The sequence below is a fragment of the Xyrauchen texanus genome, chromosome 34, assembly GCF_025860055.1.
Source record: "Xyrauchen texanus isolate HMW12.3.18 chromosome 34, RBS_HiC_50CHRs, whole genome shotgun sequence".
NCBI classification, from domain to species: Eukaryota; Metazoa; Chordata; class Actinopteri; order Cypriniformes; family Catostomidae; genus Xyrauchen; species Xyrauchen texanus.
The window spans coordinates 15,766,900-15,789,150 of record NC_068309.1 but is presented as its reverse complement, the minus strand read 5'-3'; the positions used below and the strand labels follow the sequence as shown (position 1 = coordinate 15,789,150).

The 22,251-nt window shown below is 36.5% G+C and overlaps 2 protein-coding genes across 9 annotated transcripts in view; both read right to left on the bottom strand.

The window, feature by feature from the left end:
• The window catches only part of LOC127627710 (ankycorbin-like), a 65,398-nt gene extending 60,054 nt beyond the window's left edge, over positions 1-5,344 (bottom strand). For 7 of the 8 annotated variants that reach the window (XM_052104216.1, XM_052104218.1, XM_052104219.1 and 4 more), the window contains exons 1-2: positions 5,096-5,344; positions 4,366-4,437 (exon numbers count right to left, since the gene is read on the bottom strand). In XM_052104216.1, coding sequence (XP_051960176.1) covers positions 4,366-4,401 — 36 coding nt within the window. In that variant the 5' untranslated portion in view covers positions 4,402-4,437; positions 5,096-5,344. The remainder of the gene's footprint in view (positions 1-4,365; positions 4,438-5,095) is intronic. The other variant, XM_052104217.1, reaches the window with a different exon arrangement.
• Positions 5,345-13,116: 7,772 nt separating this feature from the next.
• LOC127628256 (granzyme K-like) lies at positions 13,117-14,865 on the bottom strand. The gene is made up of 5 exons (XM_052105040.1): positions 14,740-14,865; positions 14,484-14,628; positions 14,079-14,226; positions 13,403-13,657; positions 13,117-13,310 (listed from the first exon to the last, which is right to left on the bottom strand). The coding sequence occupies exons 1-5, from the start codon at positions 14,798-14,800 to the stop codon at positions 13,140-13,142; spliced, it is 780 nt and encodes a 259-aa protein (XP_051961000.1). The 5' UTR covers positions 14,801-14,865; the 3' UTR covers positions 13,117-13,139.
• Between the last annotated feature and the right edge of the window lie 7,386 nt (positions 14,866-22,251).

Genomic DNA, 22,251 nt, shown 5'->3' with positions numbered 1-22,251 from the left:
GGTCAGTATTAGACAAATTACTTCTTGTTTTTGGTACGTTTAGGCGTCTTTGGTCCATGTTGCGTTCATATATCAATCGAACCGCACCAGAGTTCATTTGGAAGCGGACCGAGACCCACTATTCAGGGATTCAATAACCCTGGTCTGCCAAGTGGTTGTTGATATCTTGTAACTTTAAAACTGCAACATACACATAAGGAGAGGAATTTTAATCTATTCTGAACAAGAGGCCAAGATGCTAGAAAAAGGTCTTTATGATTCTATTGAGCATGCCACAAATGCCAAGAAATATAATAATAGCACTCTCTCTTTGTTATGGAATGCTTTGTTATGGGGTAAACCATGAATGTTCAGATGGGGCAACAAACACATTAAGAGTTAGCAGAATAATATCACTATTACAAGAACTTGGCAATGAACTGCTCTTAAAAAATATTTATCCTGGCAGCTCTGATCTCCTGTTTTGCTCAAGAATGAAAGTCTGGCCTTACATGAAAATTCCTGTACATTTCTGGACTGACACACAAAACCCAAAATAGAACCAAGAGGATATTTTGTTTCTCTTGTTCATCATTACCTCTTTTTCCAGAGAAAACCCTGTATGGCAAGGTAGTGAAACATGACTTTTGATTGGTGAGGATGTCGGATACAACTACTACAAGCAGAAGTTATTGTAAAACACAACTGAATACAAAATAACACATTGAACAAAGACTGAAAAAGGGAGTTTAGGGTTTCTTGTAAAAAAAATAAAAAAAAATCTCATTTTAAATAAATTTTTTAAAAACTGCATAGTGCATAACAACCAAATAAAGTAAAATACATAACTTACTAAGAAAAACAATCCTATAGTAAAGTTTTCATCTTAAGACAAACACCCACGTGTATTTTAGTGCATTTCTTCATACATTTATGGTAAAGTATGTTTATAGGCAACCACACTGTTGTGCAAGCAACACCCACAATTTACACAAAAAATAGTGATGCTGTCTCAATCCATACTTGGGGGTGTCTATATTATGAACTGTGAATGTGGCTATGGTGAGCTTGCTCTTAACAACATTCCGTGTGAATGTTCAAAATGCCACTCTAACCATAGGCTGGCATAAAGTTAAATAAAACTCTGTTTAGTGCTGTGGTTTGATGAGCACACAGAATTTCATGATATTCTTTATATGCTGACTCAGTACAAATGGCAATGATTTGGCAAGTCAAAACATGCAATTAAAAGAAATAGCATTTCATTCTAGAGCCTATATGGCAGTCTATGACTGATAATGTTCTATTATAGACTTAAAAATGACTGCTGAATCACATGTGGTGGAAGGAAGTTTCTCTGAGGATTGTTTCTTTCAGAGTGTAGAAATTCTCCGCCTTTAGATTATATTCCCAGTCATGACTCAGTCATAATAACAAAGTTTCAGACATGCCTTTTGTGAGTCATTTATTAATCATGTGTTCTTATGAGGCAACAGCATATGATAGCTGCTACACCTCAGATTCCAAATAAATGTAAATAGAGTAATTTATGAGAATATTGTGTGGTTGGTATTACATCATGCATTTAACAAATCTGTATGCTGCCTTTATTTAGCTCTTTTGGGTGGGACATGCATGTAACTTTAACTCCAGTTTACATGAGTCACATTATTCTATAGTAGTGGTGGGTAGAAATATAAATTTTCTGATGTATCATGACCTTAATTTGAACAATCTTGATATCAATTCTTAAATCCCACGATCAATCTCTTACTCTATGTGCAACCCTCTACACAATGAAAGGAAAACACAAGCATTTGCTACCAAATTTTGCGCAATGCGACTAAAATATATTTACAACATCGGTGCACCCATCCCTATAGCACAGTAGGTCACTATCGAATTTATCCTCACATTTGTATATATTTGGCAACTGGTTGGTAAATGTTTACAATTCACTGAACAGTAATTGTGTAGTGTAGTGGTGGAGTATTCAGCAACGAGATGCTTTCACTGCGTGTTGAGAGTAAAAGTTGTTCGGTTTAAAGTATGTTCAAAGACAAGATCCACGCAACCCATTTGTCATTGAATGATGTCTCTTTTAAAACACTTTCTGTTCTTTTCAGTCAGTTGTTGATCAAAAACAACAAAAATAAACATTTAATTATAATCAAGCATAGCACAGATCAGGGTTTCCTTTAGCCGGTAAATACACATTTTTGACCGTTAAAATGTCTTAATGTCCAACAAATTCAAACATGGTCGGACACAATGTCCGGTAAAAATATTAACAAAGGGTCAGCTACTTCTTTAGTTGATTCTACAAATGCACGTGACACCTTCCCAATGATTACTGCGCTTTGCTGCCACAGAGGTTTAAACTTTCCAGAAGCTTGCTGAGTTCTAATCCACAACTACAGGGGGTTTTATACCACATACTGGCTAAAGCAGCCTGCGTTTTTCCCATCTCACATGATCACTGTGAGAAGCTTCTCATTTCAGAGAAATTACATTAAAATGGCTTTGCATTGCTGTCTTCTGGAGGAGCTTTTATGCAATGAATATCTGAGGAAAATAGTAATAAAAATGAGGAGTCAAGAAAATTAGCCAAGGTGAGAACTTATTATATAACTAAGGATGGGCAATACGACCAAAATCTTACATCACGGTACGAGTAATTTTATATCATGATAACGATGCATATTACAGAGTATAGTCATTTTTTTTTTTAAACCAATTCAAACTGCTTTATATATTAAATAATCATATTGTAATGGCTATTTTTTTGGACAATCCAGTCAGAGAATTAAATACTTCCTCTTATATAATTTTCTCTTTAATTGGAACTTGACAATAATCAAAGTAAATTTCACATTATGCAACATTTCTGTCTGATATGCATGTTGTTGACCTTATTATTATTAAAAACTTTCCTCAATAAATTCAAGATCTTCCCAAAGCAATGGAACAAAGAAAATAATAGGCTACAAACGAATCTAGGCCTATAAAAAATTTTAATAAACACTTTGCAGAAAATAACCAAAATTATGTAAACAATTATTTTAGAATATAAATATCAAATAATTATAAACCCTTCTTGCAAAAACATAAATTACCAAAATAATGCAGAGCGCATATTTTCCCTTCAAAATATTAATTTGTTTGCTTCATTTTAAAAAGGTCAAATAGATTGAACCCACACCAGATGTTGCACCTCTTTTAATAGCAAGCTCCTCTTCCTCTATTTTTTTTTTTTTTACTTGTTTAGGAGTTCTTTCCCTTTCTGTGGAGAAGTTTATTCTCTTCAGGGTCAAAAGTGATTAAGTAGCACGAGTGATCCTACTCTGGCTTTTCTGTACATTTTGAGAAGCCTGCTGGACTCGCCCGCGCTTGCACGCTCCAGAGAAAGCGCATGGGACGCTTACAAGTAACACAGATGCGTGTGTCAGACAGAGGTATATTAATCATATCGCAAAGCCCTATACATGACCTAACGATTTTTGTTATTTTAATATATTTAGTAACCGAAAGGACATGTGGCATGTGGACATTGTTTTGCTTTGCCCACTTTTGCGCCCTGGTGAATGTTTTTTCTTTTTAATTAGATGCTTATTCCATGACAGCAGTTTTTTGCAAATAGAAAAGAAGCTACAGTATATAGAACAAACGTTTGCCATTTTCTGTCATTATCATATCACATTATTATGCATAGTTCATCGCGTTATGGCACAAAATAAACACCGAAATTAAATTACCAGATTTTTTCCAATTTGTCAGGTAAACGTTATAATTCCTGGACACGTTAGCACCACAATTTCTAAGTGGAAACTCTGGCACAGATGATATAAAGTAATTCGAATCTCTCCAGATAACATCAGCTAATTTACAAATGCTCTTTACAGAAATGCCAGTTTTGTTAAAGAGACAGTAAGTTTGTGTTGTACAAATTATGCAAATAAACAATAAACATGTAACACAAACTAATATATGAAATGTAATATATTATTTATTGATTGAATACATGGATTTGTTCATTTTTAAAAAAGCCATAATGTGATTGAAATGATGAACAACTAATAAAATATAATGATTAAAACGGATATTTTCATAATGTACATTATGGAATAGAATGTCCCCTGTATAATTAACAGCATTAGCTGGAAGATAATTTCTTTCATTAGCAAGCAAAAGGGACATTATAACTGAAAGATACCCATATGAATTGATATTGAATCGAAATCGCAATGGAATCTATATCTTGTATATCGAAAACGAATCTAATTGGGATATCTGTATCAATACAAAGCCCTATTCTATACAAGTGTTTAGGCCAGTTCCCAACACATTTTCATCAATGAAAGCACTAAAAGGTCAAGTTGTACTTACATCACTCTTCCGAAACTTTGCCTTCAGGCTCTTCATATTAGTCCATTAAGATTCCAAAAGATCCCAGGACGTCTGAATGAAACCAAACTTCAGTCAGTCATGCACACACATTCCAAAGCAAACTCAGGCTTTATATGGTGGAAACGCAGTTTTAACATTGTTATTAATGGCAAAACTAGGACTAAACTTTTAGAGGCAAAACACAAAGATGGATCAAGTTACAGTGGTCTCAGTGCCAGTAGCAATGCTACTTAGTATTTCTAAATCTGACGTGTAGTCACTCTTTAAAGTTGTAAAAAAAAAATGTTGGAGGTGGCATCAAGAGCCCGGACACTCTTTGAGATCTATAAATACACATACACTGGGGTCATTGATATTCTTGGGTCTTCCTAAGGAGAATCTACGGGAAAGTGAAAAGTTTAGAGTGTGCAGAGAGACTTCACTGGTTAAGCCCCCAACAAGATAAGAAAAGCAAATAAGACTGACCGCGCGCTTCACACAGGAACAATGGCAACATTGTGTCCAACTATAGTTGACAGGAATAATGATTGTAAACAACGTTGGCATGTAGCCTAAATGTAACATCCAAGCGAAATTCAGCCTTTTGTATTATTATGTAGCGTGGCAGCTAATAAAATGTTACATGCTAAAAGTCAGCTAAAAAATTGACTAAAATAGCTTAAAATTGGAAGTAAATACGGGAGAAGAGTGTTCAGATTTCTGCACTTACCCACTTTGCAAAAGTTAAGCCGCACAAACCGACCTCAGGGGTTTGCTGCTAACAGACTTTACCGAGTAGTGTACTGGTGTTGAGTGCTTCTTATACCACTTAGTATAGCTAATCTCTCAAATATTAGAACTAGCCGGCAGAAAAGCGAGCGGAGGGCCAATGTGGAGAAACCAGCAGCAAAGTTATTCACCGACAAAAATCCATTCAAGTGGCACTCTCGCTCGCGCTGCCTGATTGTTCCCTGGGCAGATAGAGTGACGTCACCATATGTGTGTTCTCGTGACAACCCAGTTGGACTGTATTTACACGAACCATGTTTTATTCCTTTTACATTTTTTTTACCATGGTAACCAAAGTGTTCGCCAAAACACCTACAGCTATTGTTACTAAATTAAACTGTGGCAACTATTATCCACAACTGTCATAAAAATAAGAAATGAAACAAAAAGACAGAAGTATATTGAAAGCTACTTAGGGGCTGTTCAGACAAAAGGTGTTATTGAAAAACAAGCTAGACGCTACGCAACAAATAGAACACAATGCAGGCGTATTTTTCGCGGCACTCTTTCGCGAGACGCTGAAAAACAGCTAGCGCGGTTCAACGGTCAAAGACGTCCGTGTAGCGCAGGTTTACGTTGGGAAACAATGGAAAATCAGCGCGAACGGAAGCAAGAACATGTTGTGTGAACGATCCCTTACACTGTTTAAAGGGAATATCGTATATAATTTTTTTGTTTTCTGAAACTGGTTATGGTTAAAGGAATATGCCGGGTGTGATGCAAGTTAATTTCAAACGACAGACCAATATATATAGTATAACCATAAGACGTAAACAATCTGCGTTTTAACATGATTTTAGTGTGGAAAAAATCGCGTATTCATCTTTTCTGTGTAAAGTTATATCCAATTTTACAACTTCGTTGTCATGAAGCCAGGGCAGGTAGCCTACTGTAGATTTATAATCCTGTAGGCTATAGATTATTTGTAGAACGGGTGAATAACTGATAGAGTAGCCTATGCTGTAACCTACTTTCCACTGGGATCATTAGTGTCCTCAGGGTTGGAAGCCAAACGTGAGGATAAGTTCGATAGTGACCTACTGTACTGTAGGGATGGGTGGATCGATACTAAATTATCGATACTTCCGAAACTGATGTTGTATCAAAAATATCGATACTCACACAGAAATATCGATTCTAACTTTTTTTTTTTAAACTAGGGATATTATTATTTGGTTGCCATGACCATGATCAATAATCATACGCTTCAAAGTGAATAAAAAGGATTAGGCTATTAGCAAATACTTGTGCAGGACGGGAACTATTTCTTCCGCTCACCTTAACATGCATGCTGAGAGGCACTAGCAGACCTGCGCGTGCGCCGTCACAAGGCTCGTACAGAGGGACCAGTGCCTTGTACATGTAATGATAGAAAGTCAGAGAAACAGATCTGGAGTAAATTCACGCTAAAATGACAACACATAAGGTGACATTTCTACTTATAATTGTGTGTAACTGTTGGTAATAAGTAATAAAAAAAATGTTAACCATGGTTTTACTAAAGCCATAGGCTATTTTAGTAACCATCTTTTTTTTTTCACTACTACTACGACAGCAATATTGTAGTAGTAACCATGGTTAATTGTGTGGTAACTATGGTTTAACTAAATACCATGGTTAAACTATAGTTACTGTAGTAAAACCATGGTTAATTTTTGTAAGGGTAAACCAAAGAGAAGTCTAATAATTTTCTGTTTAGGCTCACAAATCTAAATGTAAATAATAATTACTTGAATTATGACAAAAAATTATATTTTAAATTACCCATTTTATCCTAAGAAATTCAAACAAATAGAAGTATCAGTATTGGAATCGGTATCGGTATTGGTATCGGTATCGTCGATATTGTACTTGAAATTATTGGTATCGGACCGAAAAGAAAATAAGTGGAATCGCCCATCCCTACGTACTATCCACAAGGTTGACTCATTTACCATTTACCACACAAATTTACCATAAACTCAATCACAGCAAGTCCATTCTGCCCTGATAATGTAGTACAACATTATGGAATCAAATAAAACTGTGTGAAAGAAAGTGGAAGAAAAATGTCTTGCTGATTCTTTCCCAATAAAACCACTGGGAGAAAACAAGGCTTGTATTAGAATAATTGCTTAAACATCAAGCATATGCATGCTTTATTATGTAATTTTGGCTTTCACTGTACAATAAAATGCATTGACTAATCGAGTGACAAGCAGCCCACCCTTCTTGTAATTTCATGAGCTATACCACAACTGTGGTCATGCAGCATCAGGACAATGAATTACACCAATCCCATGGTTGTCTCTTAGATCAGTGGTGGGTCTCTGCCTTGGTGGTCCGCTACTACAAGCAACAGAGACTGCTTAACAGCATTGTTACAAGGACAATATTTAAATGTGAAGAACCTCCTAAAAGGAATAATGCCCCAGGCATCTTCTCTGTCAAATAAAAGTACAACTGCACGTAAGCTCTTTAATAAAACAGATTCTACTTTATTGTAAAATTTTAATTGAAATGGTTACATTTTAACACAGTTTCCAATATATAGAAACTATGTTCTATACTTTAAGGGATGAATTATAATATTTATACAGCCTCACTCAGAATACCAAATGGCATACATAGTAGAATATTTAGAACATTTACCAAAGATAGTTGTTTCTGGATAATCATTGAAATGAGAAAGATGAAAATCTTAGGAGTGTTGATTTTTTCTGTTCATCCCATCAGCCCTTCTGAGTGACTTAAATGGATAGTTACTCAAAAATGAAATTCTCTCAAAATACTTTACTCACCCTAATGCCATCCCAGATGTATGACTTTATTTCTTCTCCTGAACATAAATTAAGATTTTGAAAAGAATATCCTTTCATTGCAAGTGAATGGTGACCAGAAATCTGAAAGTCCAAAAAGCAGATAAAAGCAGTATAAAGGTAATTCATGTGTCTTCAGTAATTAAATTAATATCTTCAAAAGCTATTTGATAAGTGTGGGTGAGAAACAGATCAATATGTAAGTCCTTTTTTCATATAAATCTGCATTTTCACATCTGAAAGTGACATGTTGCGCCGGTTTAGATTTACTTTCACATCTGAAAGTGAAAGTGGAGATTTACAGTGAATATACAGTGTACATCCGGAAAGTATTCACAGGGCTTCACTTTTTACACATTTTGTTATGTTACAGCCTTATTCCAAAATGGGTTAAATTCATTATTTTCCTCAATATTCTACAAACAATACCCCATAATGACAATGTGAAAGAAGTTTTTTTGAAATCAAACACATGTACATAAGTATTCACAGCCTTTGCCATGACACTCAAAATTGAGCTCAGGTGCATCCTTTTTCCCCTGATCATCCTTGAGATGTTTCTACAACTTGATTGGAGTCCACCTGTGGTAACTTCAGTTGATTGAACATGATTTGGAAGGCACACCCCTATCTATATAAGGTCCCACAGTTAACAGTGCATGTCAGAGCACAAACCAAGCCATGAAGTCCAATTAATTGTCTATACACCTCCAAGAGAGGATTGTATCGAGGCACAGATCTGGGGAAAAGTACAGAAAAATTTCTGCAGCATTGAAGGTCCCAATGAGCACAGTGGCCTCCATCATCCATAAATGGAAGAAGTTTGGAACCACCAGGACTCTTCCTAGAGCTGGCCGCCCGGCCAAACTGAGCGATCAGGGGAGAAGGGCCTTAGTCAGGGAGGTGACCAAGAACCTGATGGTCACTCTGACAAAGCTCCAGCATTTCTCTGTGGGGAGAGGAGAACCTTCCAGAAGTACAACCATCTCTGCAGCATTCCACCAATCTGGCCTGTATGGTAGAGTGGCCAGACGGAAGCCACTCAGTAAAAGGCACATGAAAGCCCGCCTAGTGTTTGCCAAAAGGCACCTGAAGGACTCTCAGACAATGAGAAACAAAATTCTCTGGTCTGATAAAACAATGATTGAACTCTTTGGCAAGCGTCATGTCTGGAGGAAACCAGGCACCGCTCATCATGCTGTGGGGATGTTTTTTTCAGCGGCAGGAACTGGGAGACTAGTCAGGATTGAGGGAAAGATGAATGCAGCAATGTACAGAAAACCTGCTCCAGAGCACTCTGGACCTCAGACTGGGATGAAGGTTTATCTTCCAACAGGACAATGACCCAAAACACACAGCCAAGATAACAAAGGAGTGGCTATGCGACAACTCCGTGAATGTCCTTGAGTGGCCCAGCCAGAGCCCAAACTTGAACATCTCTGCAGAGATCTGAAAATGGCTGTGCACTGACGCTCCCCATCCAAACTGATGGAGCTTAAGAGGTCCTGCAAAGAAGAATGGGAGAAACTGCCCAAAAATAGGTGTGCCAAGCTTGTAGCATCATACACAAAAAGACTTGAGACTGTAATTTGTGCCAAATGTGCTTCAACAAAGTTTTGAGCAAAGGCTGTGAATACTTATATGTACATGTAGTTTTTTATTTTTAATACATTTGAAAAAGATTTCAAACAAACTTATTTCACGTTTTCATTATTAGATATTGTTTGTAGAATTTTGAGGAAAATAATGAATTTAATAAATTTGGGAATAAGGCTGTAACATAACAAAATGTGGAAAAAGTTAAGTGCTGTGAATACTTTCCGGATGCACTGTATGTGGGTGAAAAATATTTTTTGATGGAATGGGGATGTCCAATAGGCCTATTCAGATTAGTGATCATTAAAAATGTCTTCTAATGACCGATTTAAAAAAAAATATTACATTTGGTTCCCCTCAATGTTGAATATTTGGTTAGATCATATTGAATGACTGCATTTTAATATGCATAACATAATCTGAAATCACTAGACTTTTATGGAACTTAAACTAAAAACACTTTACAAATGTAAAATATGAAAAATGCATTATTATGAAGATTTCAAAACAATATTTCAAAGGCAAATGTGGGCACCATTACTTTAAATATATTCAAATTGGGAGGTTCATCTAAAGCTGTGCATCCCAATTATCAGGTTGTAAATGTCCTGTAGTGGCCTTTGATGTACATTAACTTAAACATTTAAACAAATACTAGATGTCAGGCAAGGATAACAGAATGTAAATGAGCTCCTCAGAGTATGTGTTCTACCGCTGATATCCCTTAGAGGGAACCTTGCGCTAAAAGAGTTGAAATACATCCTTGATAATTCAATTTGTCAGTCCAGGAGGGGGTAGTACTGTTCTGTTATAACTTCCCTGGCATTTCACTCAAACTCTCATTCTCTCTTTTCTTTCTGCTGAGAGCAGATTTGTAGATGGCCTTGCATCAGACTCTTTGAAAGACCTTCAGATACTATCCACTTTGAGACTATAAATTGGCAGAGACCACAGAGGATTCTGATTCTATTGACTGGAGACTTGTATCTTCACTTACACTGATTAAATTCCCAACAACACAGCATCAACACCAAAAACATTGAACGATTCTCAGGACTAAGCAGTATATATACTGTAGAATGGCATAGATACAATTACCTTTTACATTACATTTACTGGCATCATCTAAAAATGTCATGGATGTCATTGAATCCAACCCTACCCGAACAGACTTTCAAGAAATCTCTGTTGTTAACACTTCACTAAATCCTGTTCATAACGGTTTCTATAACATAAATATACTGTACATTCATTAACTATTCTTTCACAATTGCCTCACTGTCTTTCAGTTTCATCTCTGCTCAAGCCTGATCTTCTCTGAGGAATTTTAGAACTTTGCGGCACTTTTAATGTTTCATTAAGATGAATTGCATTTTACTGACTAATATAACAATGTTTGCTGTGTGTTAATTAGGCCTACACATTGAAGTTAAATGTAGACTATCTATGAATTTAGGTTTAAGTCAAGAGACAAACGGTGTAATAATATTATAGACTTTTATGATTATATTGCTGGTGATAGACACTTCATGTCTCTGTTGCACCAATTTTCATATGCACTTTCAAATTTAGTGTTATTCTTTCCTCAACTCTGCATGAGATTTGCTGCTTGTCCTCACTAGGAGGCCTCTACTTGTTTTTGACACTTTGAAATATTCAGAGGAAGTGCCTGACTATGTTTTGAATACAAAGACTATCATGAAAACCCATGGGAATATATTTGATGTGCTTTAGTGTGTAATGTGTTAATGTAATGGAAGACATAGACAGCAATTTCCAGTAATTAACTATTGTACATGACACTTCAAATTTGTGAAAATTGCATGACTAAAATCAAGGATAAAATCTGTTTTATTTTCTGTGGGAAAACAAACCATTAAAAATAATTTTATTCCATTTCAAAAGTAACTCCAGACAAATTAGGTAATCTTCCCATGTTTGTTAAACCATAACAAGAGAGTCTATTCATCAATAAAGCACAAAGGAAAATATTAATGAAAGATATTTTGATATCATAATGCTCAGTCCATTTACATGTTTTTTATTTAGCTCAATTTACCACTAAATAACTTGATAAACAACCTAAAATAATAATACATGTTTTTTAAAGAATGGTGTAAGAAGATATTCTGATACTGCCTTGTGAATATATTTTTGCCCAACAACATACAATTCTTAGAAGTTCACCCAAAGATGAAAATTCTCTCATAATTTACTCACCCTAATACCTTCTCAGATGTGTATGACTTTCTTTTATCATCAGAACACATTGTAGGTCCATACAATGCAAGTGAATGGTGGCCAGATTTTTGTAGCTCCAACAATCACATAAGGGAAACATAAAAGTTATCCATATGACTCCAGTGGTTAAAACAATCAGAAACAGAATCAAAATTAGCTTAATTGCCAAGTATGCTTCCACATACAAGGATGGTTGATCCAATGAGGTAGGATGTGTTAAATAATATAATTGACTAGGCTGTGTATTGCATGTAATTATAGTATAGTTTTAACTGTTCATGAGATGGATAGCCTTAGGGAAAAATGTATTGTGCCTGATGGTTCTGGTGATCAGTGCTCTGTAGTGTCGGCCAGAAGGCAACAGTTCAAAAAGGTAGTGGGCTGGGTGTGTGGGGTCCATAGTGGTTTTTTCAGCATTTTCCTCACTCATGGTCATCAGAAGTGATATAATAGGTGTGGGTGAGAAACAGAATTTTTAACTCTAAATCTTCACTTTCACTTTCAGATGTGAAAGTAAAACTAAACAGGTGCCACATGTGATTTTCAGATATAAAAGTGAAAGAAAAAGTATATATATATATATATATATATATATATATATATATATATATATACACTACTGGTCAAAAGTTTTGAAACACTTGACTGAAATGTTTCACATGATCTTAAAATATTTTTATCTGAAGGCGTATGCTTAAATGTTTGAAAATAGTTTTATAGATCAAAATAAAATTGTGCCACCTTATTTCATTATAAAAAAAAATAAATAAAAAAAAAGTTTTTTGTAATTGATGACTTGATCAAATAATAAAGAAAATCAGCCACTAAGTGCCCAACATAGATGGGAACTCCTTCAATACTGTTTAAAAATCATCCCAGGGTGATATCTCAAGAAGTTGGTTGAGAAAATGTCAAGAGTACATGTCTGCAAATTCTAGACATACTTTGAAGATGCTAAAATATAAAACAGGTTTGTTTTATTTTGGATTTTGTTTAGTCACAACATAATTCCCATAGTTCCATTTATGTTATTCCATAGTTTTTATGGCTTTACTATTATTCTAAAATGTGATAAAATAAATTATAATATAGAATGAGTGTGTTTCAAAATGTTGGAAGGCTGAGATATTCTTCTTAAAATCTTTGTTTGTGTTCTACAGAAGAAAGAAAGTCATACACATATGGGATGGCATAACGGTAAATTATGAGATTTAAAATTTTTGGGTGAACTATCCCTTTAAGTGTAATGGCACAATTTGAACTATAAACAAGCGTGCAATACTATTTTTTTAACACAGCATGTTACCTGACAAACTTGCTGGCAAAGGATGAATTGTTATTTCTACATTCCTAAAATGTTGTGCTGTTGAATTGCTTTTTGAGTATGCTGTTGATCCATAAGATGTGACTCGTAGAGAGAAACGTGTACACAGTTGGTTTCTTGAGATCCCCACATCCTCTTGACCCTGAGACCAATCCAACAATGTTTTTCTTACATTCCAGTGGTCCACCTGAATCTCCCTGAAAAAAGAAAGTCCCTCTTCTTTTAGACAGTTGAAAGCATTTCAAAGGGTTTGCATCCAGTTATAGATCAAAGACAAAATATGACATACCAAACAAACGCCTCTCTTTTCAAGCTTGTTTCCTGCGCACAGCATATCTTTCGTGATCAGAGGATCATGGTTGTAGTAACAGTTGCACAGGTCCCTGTCTATGACTGACACCTCTAACATTTGCAGATTGTCAGAAGGTTTCATTACTTTTGAATCAGTAATCCCCCAACCTGTCACAACACATTTAGTTCCAGGTGGGACATCTTGTTCCTTTATAGGGATTTTCTTTGGTTTCACTTTCACCTTTTTGTTTAGCTACAGAAGTAAAGACAATGTTATAATGAAGGAAATACAAGAAATGGTGCACCCTTTTCTGAAGTGTTTTTATTGTTTTTAAAATAAACATTATCTTAAATTGTTACTCAATAAGCTTTTTGCTCTCTCAAAATTATTTGCACAAGTTCAGAAAATATTTGCCTGTTTTCAGTATCTAAACTATATCCTTACAAACCCATTCCATATAGAACCTTTTAAGGGGTTCCAAACATGGCATCATAACATTCAGTTTTTGCTTAGTTTTTATGTTCAGTTTTTGTTTTATTGCCAGAGAATTTCATGGAATTGTGAATTAAACAGTTTATGTAGATACTATATCCCTATAAGAAACTGATATTTATAAAAAATTTTGGCAAAAAGGGTCTTTGGAGTTGAGTAAAGAACATTCAATTCTGTTTACCTTAATGAGCATGATGTCATCTTGTTTAGTTTTTAAACTGAATTTTTTAGGGTGCTCATAACTGAGGATGCCGACACGCTGAGCGCCATGTTTTAATTTTTTTAGCGAAAGGGTTCCCATCAGAACTGTCACAGATTCTTTAGGTTCGCTGAAGAAGATGGAAATTAATTTCAATATATTGAAGTGCAGATAATCTACAATGACCACTTTATAGGAAGTAAAAAAATCATTACAAAGTAATTAAGAATTAATTAAGTAATTGTTATGTATATGCTCTGACCTAAAGATTATATTCTCCTGGATACTCAGGAGAGCTTGCAATATTACATAATCCTCAATATTATGCTACAAATACATTAGGTATTTAAAGTCGCTGAAAGTATGTTATCAAAGTGGTTGCCTTACCTCTTGCAATGCGCAGCAGTCAAAACCCATTGGTCTTGAATCAGGATTCCCCCACATGTATGGCGCTGGTCCTTCTGAATGGACACCATCCATGGTGCTTGTTTTTTGACTTTTTTGCCTCCAATAATGGACACATCAGAGCAAGCTGGAAGAAGACAGGAAAAAAGCTGTCACATACTGTATTATACAAAACAAACTGATGAATTTGAATTGTGCACTTTTAAATCAAATTCTGTGACAGATAAATGACCATTACCTGCCACTTTGAAAAAGGTAAACAACAACTGAAAAACAACCAATTTTCGGCAAACATCCATTTTGCTGACTGTTCTCTCAGAAAAAGAAAATGTACTGCCTCAGACATCAAACAAAGTCAAGTGTAAGGGCAAAGAGAAATTAACTGTCGTTTGATGCACTCATGTGAAGGAATTTTGGTTATTGTGGTCACAATGCAGAATCTAAAGGTGTGTATGTGTGGGAGCACAATGTGATGCATGCAGTGTGATGCATCTTATGTAGAAAGTTTAACATCTGTAGTTTTTAATTGCCAGAACATAATCTCAGTTTATGTTGACAGAAAGGCACCTACACTGGAAATCTATAAGGCAACCTGTATACTTTTGTACAATACACAATTTTGTAACTCTTTACAATAAGGTTGTACTTGTTAATAAATTAATTAATTACTGTTGGTCGTGTCTTGATGTATGGCCACATTAACAAAAATAGAAGAAACAAGAGTCTCTTGGCATATTATTTGATTAGTTTACTTTAAGTGTTCCACCCCTATTAAAATGAGAATCAGAGAGGTTCTTTGTGACATATTAGTTCACACACATACGTTGAAAAGCAAGTCTTATCAGGGGACATGTACTCCCTCGCTGAAATTGACTGATGTGAAGCTAAAGCAACTAACAGCAGTTTTTCACACCTTTAAGCGAAGCAGAATGTTCAAAGCAGAACACGACTGCAGTCCCCAGTCATGCTAACCTTATAAATGTTTGAATCACAGTCGGAGGCTTGACTGAAGGCTCAGAGGTTTTATTGAGCTTTCACAGGGGGAAAAAGAGGTCTATACAAAAATTTAATAATTTTGTTTTTTATCATACTTTTATGCATAAAAAGGCATTTGAATTTTAGTTACAACACTTACAAATGAGAACATATAACCTTTTTTAGATGAATACAGTTAAAGATTTCTTTTTAATTGACGATGTTATGAAAAATTTCAGGACTACTGAAACAGTAAGTGGCTGCCTGTGGTAAATCAATTATCATTGATTTAATGTTTCTAAAAGAAACAGATACATTCACCCCCCTGGAAGAAAACAATAAATCAGCACTTAGCTGAGGTATCCAGCTGTCATTTTTTTTAAAGGAATATTCTGTGTTCAATGAAAGTTAAGCTCAATCGACACCAGTTGTAGCATAATGTTAAATACCACAAAAATATATTTTTGAATTGCCCCTACATTTCTTTAAAAAAGCACAAATCTGGGTTACAGTGAGGCACATACAATGGAAGTGAATGGGGCCAATCAGTAAATTATAGAATACTTGTTTCAAAGGTGTAGATGTAAGCAATGTGCATGTTGACCTGTTTTCTGTATAAAGCTATATCCGATTTTATAACTTTGTTGCCATGACGACGTAACGCTGTAAACCATGTGATCTCACAAAAACAAGACTTTAAACCTAACAGCTTAAATAATACATGAGTTTTAACAGTTTTAACTTATAAAATTACAAGTTTAACATTTGTGCCTTTTAAACCCTTTAAAACCTGGACCCATTCACTTCCATTGTAAGTGCATCAGTGTAACCTTGTATTTTGTCGAGGGAGGAGTCTAAATTAATTTGAGTGGTGATCAACATTATGTCACAAATTGTGGATGAACGAATGGCAACCGCGAGTGGGGAGTGGCTTCTGTCTGACCGCCTGGAGTGGGAGAACCGCTGTCAGGGGCCGGAAGACTGCCTCCGATCCGTTCGGGGAGGCGTGGCTGTCGTCCGTCGGAGGTGTGGCCGACGACCAAGCTACGGCGTTTCAGAGAACCAGCGAGTAAGTGTTTTTTTTCTCTCTCTCTCTCCTCTCTCTCTTCCACTGCCACTCCATGTTGGCCTTTCCCTCTCTTTTTAAAATATTTTATTAATTTGGAACGATCGCCGTGTAGGTGCCACACTTTTATTTTGTTTCCCTCCTCTTGTCCCCTCCCTCATCCAGGTAGACAGAGATGACCTGCTGGCAGATGGTGCGGAAGGCCCACCACTCCTCAAGGAAAGGGGGGGCTTCATGCCGGGGGCTCCCCGGCCTGAGAGAATGAGGGAGGAATGTGGCGGGCGGGACCGGGTTGTGATTCCACATACCTGGCCCCTAATCAGGCTAATCAAGCCTCAAAGAGGGATAAAGGCTGACTGGAAGCTGCAGTGCGACAGAGAGATTTACAGACAGCTATCCGACACTTTTTTTTTTTGGTTCAATTACTATTACTTATATTGTCAAGCCGGTTCTCGCCTCCTCCTTTCCATTAATCCCTTTACAGCTGTCAATTGAGTTTGAATTGAACCTGAAATATTCAATGCAGGCAATGAACGGGGCAATCAACTGAGTAGATCTTTGGAAAATGGAATTTTTCTTTCATCACAGGAAACTAAGGACATACTCTCATCAGTCTAAAACTTTGCCATCTTGGAACAAACACACATTGGCACTGTCTTCCATATGATGCCCAGATGTGTGATCACATTCGTAAACAGCTTTTGACATCTGTTGATTACCAGTGAAGGATGTTAGCTAAGATAGCAACCATCATGACAAACAGAAAGACCACAACAATATTTGAAGTTAAAAAGTTGAATGTCTCTCTTCTTGTTTTAAGTAAACATTTTTAGTGGCACTGAAATCCAACCACTGCCTGTTAGATTGCAATAATTTGCTGTGTTGAAGTGCTGTATAACTAACAACCAATATATCTGACATTCTCAAAGTCTGCATGTGTGTTTTTAATTAAATTAAATTAGACTTTTTAGAAAAAATAGATATGGAGGAGAAGAGAGGTGACAGGGATAAAGAAAAATTAATTTCAAATGCAAATATTATAAAATCATTCTGGCACTTCTTTCATTGGTTTTACTTTATTGGTATTTGACTGCACATATAGGAATAAGAGACAACACATTTTAATTAGAGAATTTAGTGGTAGAGTGTTGGTTTTTCATGCATACAAATGTACAGAAGGTAGTGTTAGGGGTATAACAGTTGTGACCCGGACCAGATATGGAGAAAGAAAACCAGAGTCGAGAAATTCAATTAAAGAATCAAAATTTACTGAAGAATAGTTTGCAGTGAAATTGGTAGAGCCAGCGGCAAAGCCTCACGAGGAGATCGAAAGCTAACTCGTACATTACACAAAATCTTACATCAATTATACCATTTGCAAGGACGTACATTCCATTATTTTACTCCTGATTGGCTAAAAGAACATAAAGTCACAACATATAGAGAGCTATGCGGCCTATCAACATTAATCAGCGCACTTGTCGTCCGAGCCCGAGATTTACATCTGAAGTGACCTCGCAGATGATCGCGGGCGTCTTCGAGTCGGCCTGGTGTGCCTTCCTGGGTTCAAAACCTGGGTAGAAGGTCAAACGCACACACAAAACACTGACGAACAACAGTTCTTCTCTGGGCACAGGAGAGCCAGAGCACACATTATCAGGTCATTTAAGCCAAAACAAGAGAGATAAAATATTCACTCCTCGGGCAGAGGAGAGGGTAGAAATAACATACCTTTCTTCCCTAAAGAAATAATAAGAGAAAATCACACTTCTACTATTCAGGTAGTATTGCATAGGACTTTAAACCATATACTTAATCATAGAAAAGTAACGATCAAACACAGAACATATGTTTAACATTCTCCCTTCCCCCTCTCATCACAGCTAAGCTTATCCCCAAAGGACCTTCAGACTACGGGCAGGACAGAGACAGAGACTCTGGAATGTTCCTTAAAAGACACTAGTTAACATTCCAACACACATAAGATTCAAAGTATATTTCAGTTATGCATAAGAAAATAGAATTGATTATGTGATCATGCATATAGTTAATTCATCATTTTATTAAAGAAGTTAAGCAACAGAATACAGATAGATATTGATATAAAAGGATACATATATATATACGTATTGATATATCTGAAGAGCCAAGGGATTTTGACCCTCACCCTTCAGTAGGGATAATAGTGACCTGTCAAGGTTAATTAGAAAAAATGTAATTCAGCTCTCATATTGTTTAGACTAGTTTATAGCATCATCCTATAAATTACCATTTTAAGTTTAAGGGGAGGGTAGTATCACAAACTTTGACACAACATACCCATATTTATCTGCTACAAATTAAAGTAGGTTAGAAATCCTCTACTTCTCCTTGAACTGTGCAAATAAGCATTAAAGGAATATTCTGGGTACAATACAAGTTAAGATCAATTAATAGCATTTGTGGCATGTTGTTTACCATAAAAAAATATTTTGACTTGTTCCTCCTCATCACAATGAGGCACTTACAATAGAAGTGATTAGGGTTAATTTTTGGAGGGTTTAAAGGCAGAAATTTGAAGCTTATTATTTTATAAAAGCTCAAACATCAATTCTTCTTTTAAAACTTGTGCATTATTTGAGCTGTAAATTTGTTTAAATCATAATTTGTACAGTCTGTTTAGGGTTTTGTTGACATTACATCATCATGGCAACAAAGTTGTATAATTGGCTATAACTTTACACAAAAAGGTTAGTAAGTGATTTTATCACACTAAAATCATGTTAACACATATTGTTTATCTCTTTTGGCTATATTTTGAGATGGTGAGTACTAGTATTTTAATGTTTATGGATTGCCCCATTCACTTCCATTGTAGGTGGTTTCCACAAAACCTAGATTTTTGCTTTTTTAAAGTAGTAATCCACATTGTCACAAATGCTGTCAATTGAGCTTAACTTGTTTTGAATGCGGAATATTCCTTTAAGTAATTATGTGCATGAATAATGTGGGAATCAAATTTAAAGGATCAAAATGATTGTCATGCCATGTTGCTAATTGGAACTTGGTCTAACTGAAGGTGTTCTTCAACTTTTCCCACTCTATCCTATAATGTTTCAACATAGTAACAAAAATTTATAATTTAACAAGCTACTAAAGCAAAAACATTTAGGTCTTTACTAATAAGCTTTCACATTAATATTTCAGAGCATTCAAATAAAGAAACATAAATAACAATATAGGCAAAGAAAGTGATAAAATATTTAGTACAAAACATTACAAAAAGTTTCCTCCCCCTTTTCACCCCAGTTACCAATGCACTCTAGGTCCCCATGGTGGCTTAGTGACTCGCCTCAATCCAGGTGGCGGAAGACGAATCATCTGATACCGTGAATCTGCGCATTTCATCATATGGCTTGCTGAGTGCGTTACTGCGTAGACCTAGCGCGTGTGGAGGCTTCACACTATTCTCCACGGCATCCATGCACAACTCACCATGTGCCCCACCGAGAGCGAGAACTACATTATGGTGACCACGAGGAGGTTACCCCATGTGACTCTACCCTCCCTAGCAACCAGGCCAATTTGGTTGCTTAGGAGACCTGGCTGGAGTCACTCAGCATGCCCTGGATTTGAACTCGTGACTCCTGCAAGGGCGCAGATGGCACTAGGGATGGGGGGGGACATGACCCCCCCAGACTCATAGTGACCCGATTCGTCCCCCGCCCTCACTATCCCTACGAAAGGCGACAAAAATCGCAACACATTGTCACACCCAACTCGTCACATATGGACGCGTGGCGAGGACCCCTTGGCGTCACTTATTGACGCACTGGGTATACCTTTGGCGTCACTTTTCAACGTGCAGGGTAGTCCGATAGAACCAGAGCCTGTAGCGTTGAAATTTGACGTCTTGGGCTGCGAATGGGTCGAGACTGCAATAAATAAAAATAAAAAGGAATAGGCTACAATAAATGATCTATGCCAGGGCTAGTATAATGGTGGCCCCCAGATCATCTTTATCTGGCCCTCCAACTGTTTTTTTTATGTTTAAAAACCCTCACAATCTGATATCAAAGTGCCCTCTCAGCAAAGGTTTAGCGCATTCATAGGCAACCGCATTCATCGGTGAGTTTAACCGCATTCATCGGTGAGTTTAACAATAGAAATCTATCGGACTACCCTGCACGTTGAAAAATGACGCCAGAGGACTACCCAGTGCGTCAATAAGTGACGCCAAGGGGTCCTGGCGAAACGTCACGTCCATATGTTACGAGTTGGGTGTGAGAATGTGTTGGTAAAACAGAGGATTACGGCCCGCCGCTGCTTCAGAATCGGGTCGGGACAGACGCAGGCTGACACAAAATAATAATCTACACCGGTCGGCGGTCACCATTACTTTGTACCCACATTCTCACTACATGCTGTTCTGTTGTCAATAAACACACGATGCCATCATGCCACCGACGTTTACACTCTCTGTGTGTGTGTGTGTGTGTGTGTGTGTGTGTGTGTGTGTGTGTGTGTGTGTGTGTGTGTGTGTGTGTGTGTGTGTGTGTGTGTGTGTGTGTGTACTACGACTCCTGAGTGACGTTGCCGGGGTCCTATGAGGAGGTAGCTGCCTCAATCGTGCCTGTAGGAGCGGACCGGTAACCATAGTGATCATATACCATCTATGATTGAGCTGAGTCGGTGATTTTCTGAACTGAGAAAAATCGACTGTAAATGCCACATAAAGGCAATGAAGAGACAAAAAACAATCACCTCGTTTTTTCAAAAACCAAACAATGTAAGTATCCTATGGCTGTTGACTTTCCCAGATGTGGCAGATTAGATTTGTTAAGGGGAATAGCTAGTCTGACAACAATGGCAAAAAGGCTTTTGCACTTAGCAAACGCAGCAAAATGTGGAGACCATAACTATGCATTTAGGTGAGTGGACAGAGGCAAATAATGAATGAACATAAAAGAATGGTTGGATAAATCAAACAATTTATCGTCGTCAGGAAATAATATTTTATCTTATAGGTATGTTCACTGTCGTGTGTAAGCCACTACAACAATAATTATAATAAGTAAATTTGTGTGGTGCAAGGTTTATGCAAACAACAAATAAAGGCCTACATAAACTTTTGACATCCTCTTATAGCAGGAAATCATGTTTTTTTTTTAATTATTATTGTACAGAGCAACGGAGGATATAGATTCTTAAGTTATGGGCTATGAAAAACATTTCTTAATATGTCATACATCATTTGAAAGATATTTCTAATCTATAAATTGCAAAAACTTGTAATTAACACTTAAATTTAAAATTTTGAGTTATTCTTAGACATTTGAAATAGTAGTTTTAGCCATTAATTCTCAGGAATATGTTGTATTTCACATTATTGTGAAATTCTATAGAGGTATAGAGGGTTAACTGAAATTATAAGATTTAAAATGTTATCCTCCTGGCCTGCAGGCAATTTCTGATGACAATGAGGCAGTCAAGTGAGGATCTGCAGGAGGGCAGCCACAGTAGAAAAAGACAGCATGAGGAAGGAGAGACAGTAGAATTACAGACAGAAGAAGCAGGGACAGAACAACAAGGAGGGACAGGAGGCAACACAGAGGGAGAGGATGTTGACATGATAATGACATATACAAAGCCAAATCAACCTGACCCTAAAGTTTTGCAAAAGCAAGTGATGAAAGACCGGACACTGACATTCCAAAAATCATGGTATGA

Coding starts and splice junctions, on each gene's coding strand:
- LOC127628256 (XM_052105040.1), bottom strand. CDS start 14,800: ATGGATGTTTGCCGAAAATTGGTTGTTTTTCAGTTGTTGTTTACCTTT. Junction 13,658..14,078: donor ATGACATCATGCTCATTAAG/GTAAACAGAATT, acceptor TTACTTCTGTAG/CTAAACAAAAAGGTGAAAGT. Junction 13,311..13,402: donor AAAAGAGAGGCGTTTGTTTG/GTATGTCATATT, acceptor TTCTTTTTTCAG/GGAGATTCAGGTGGACCACT.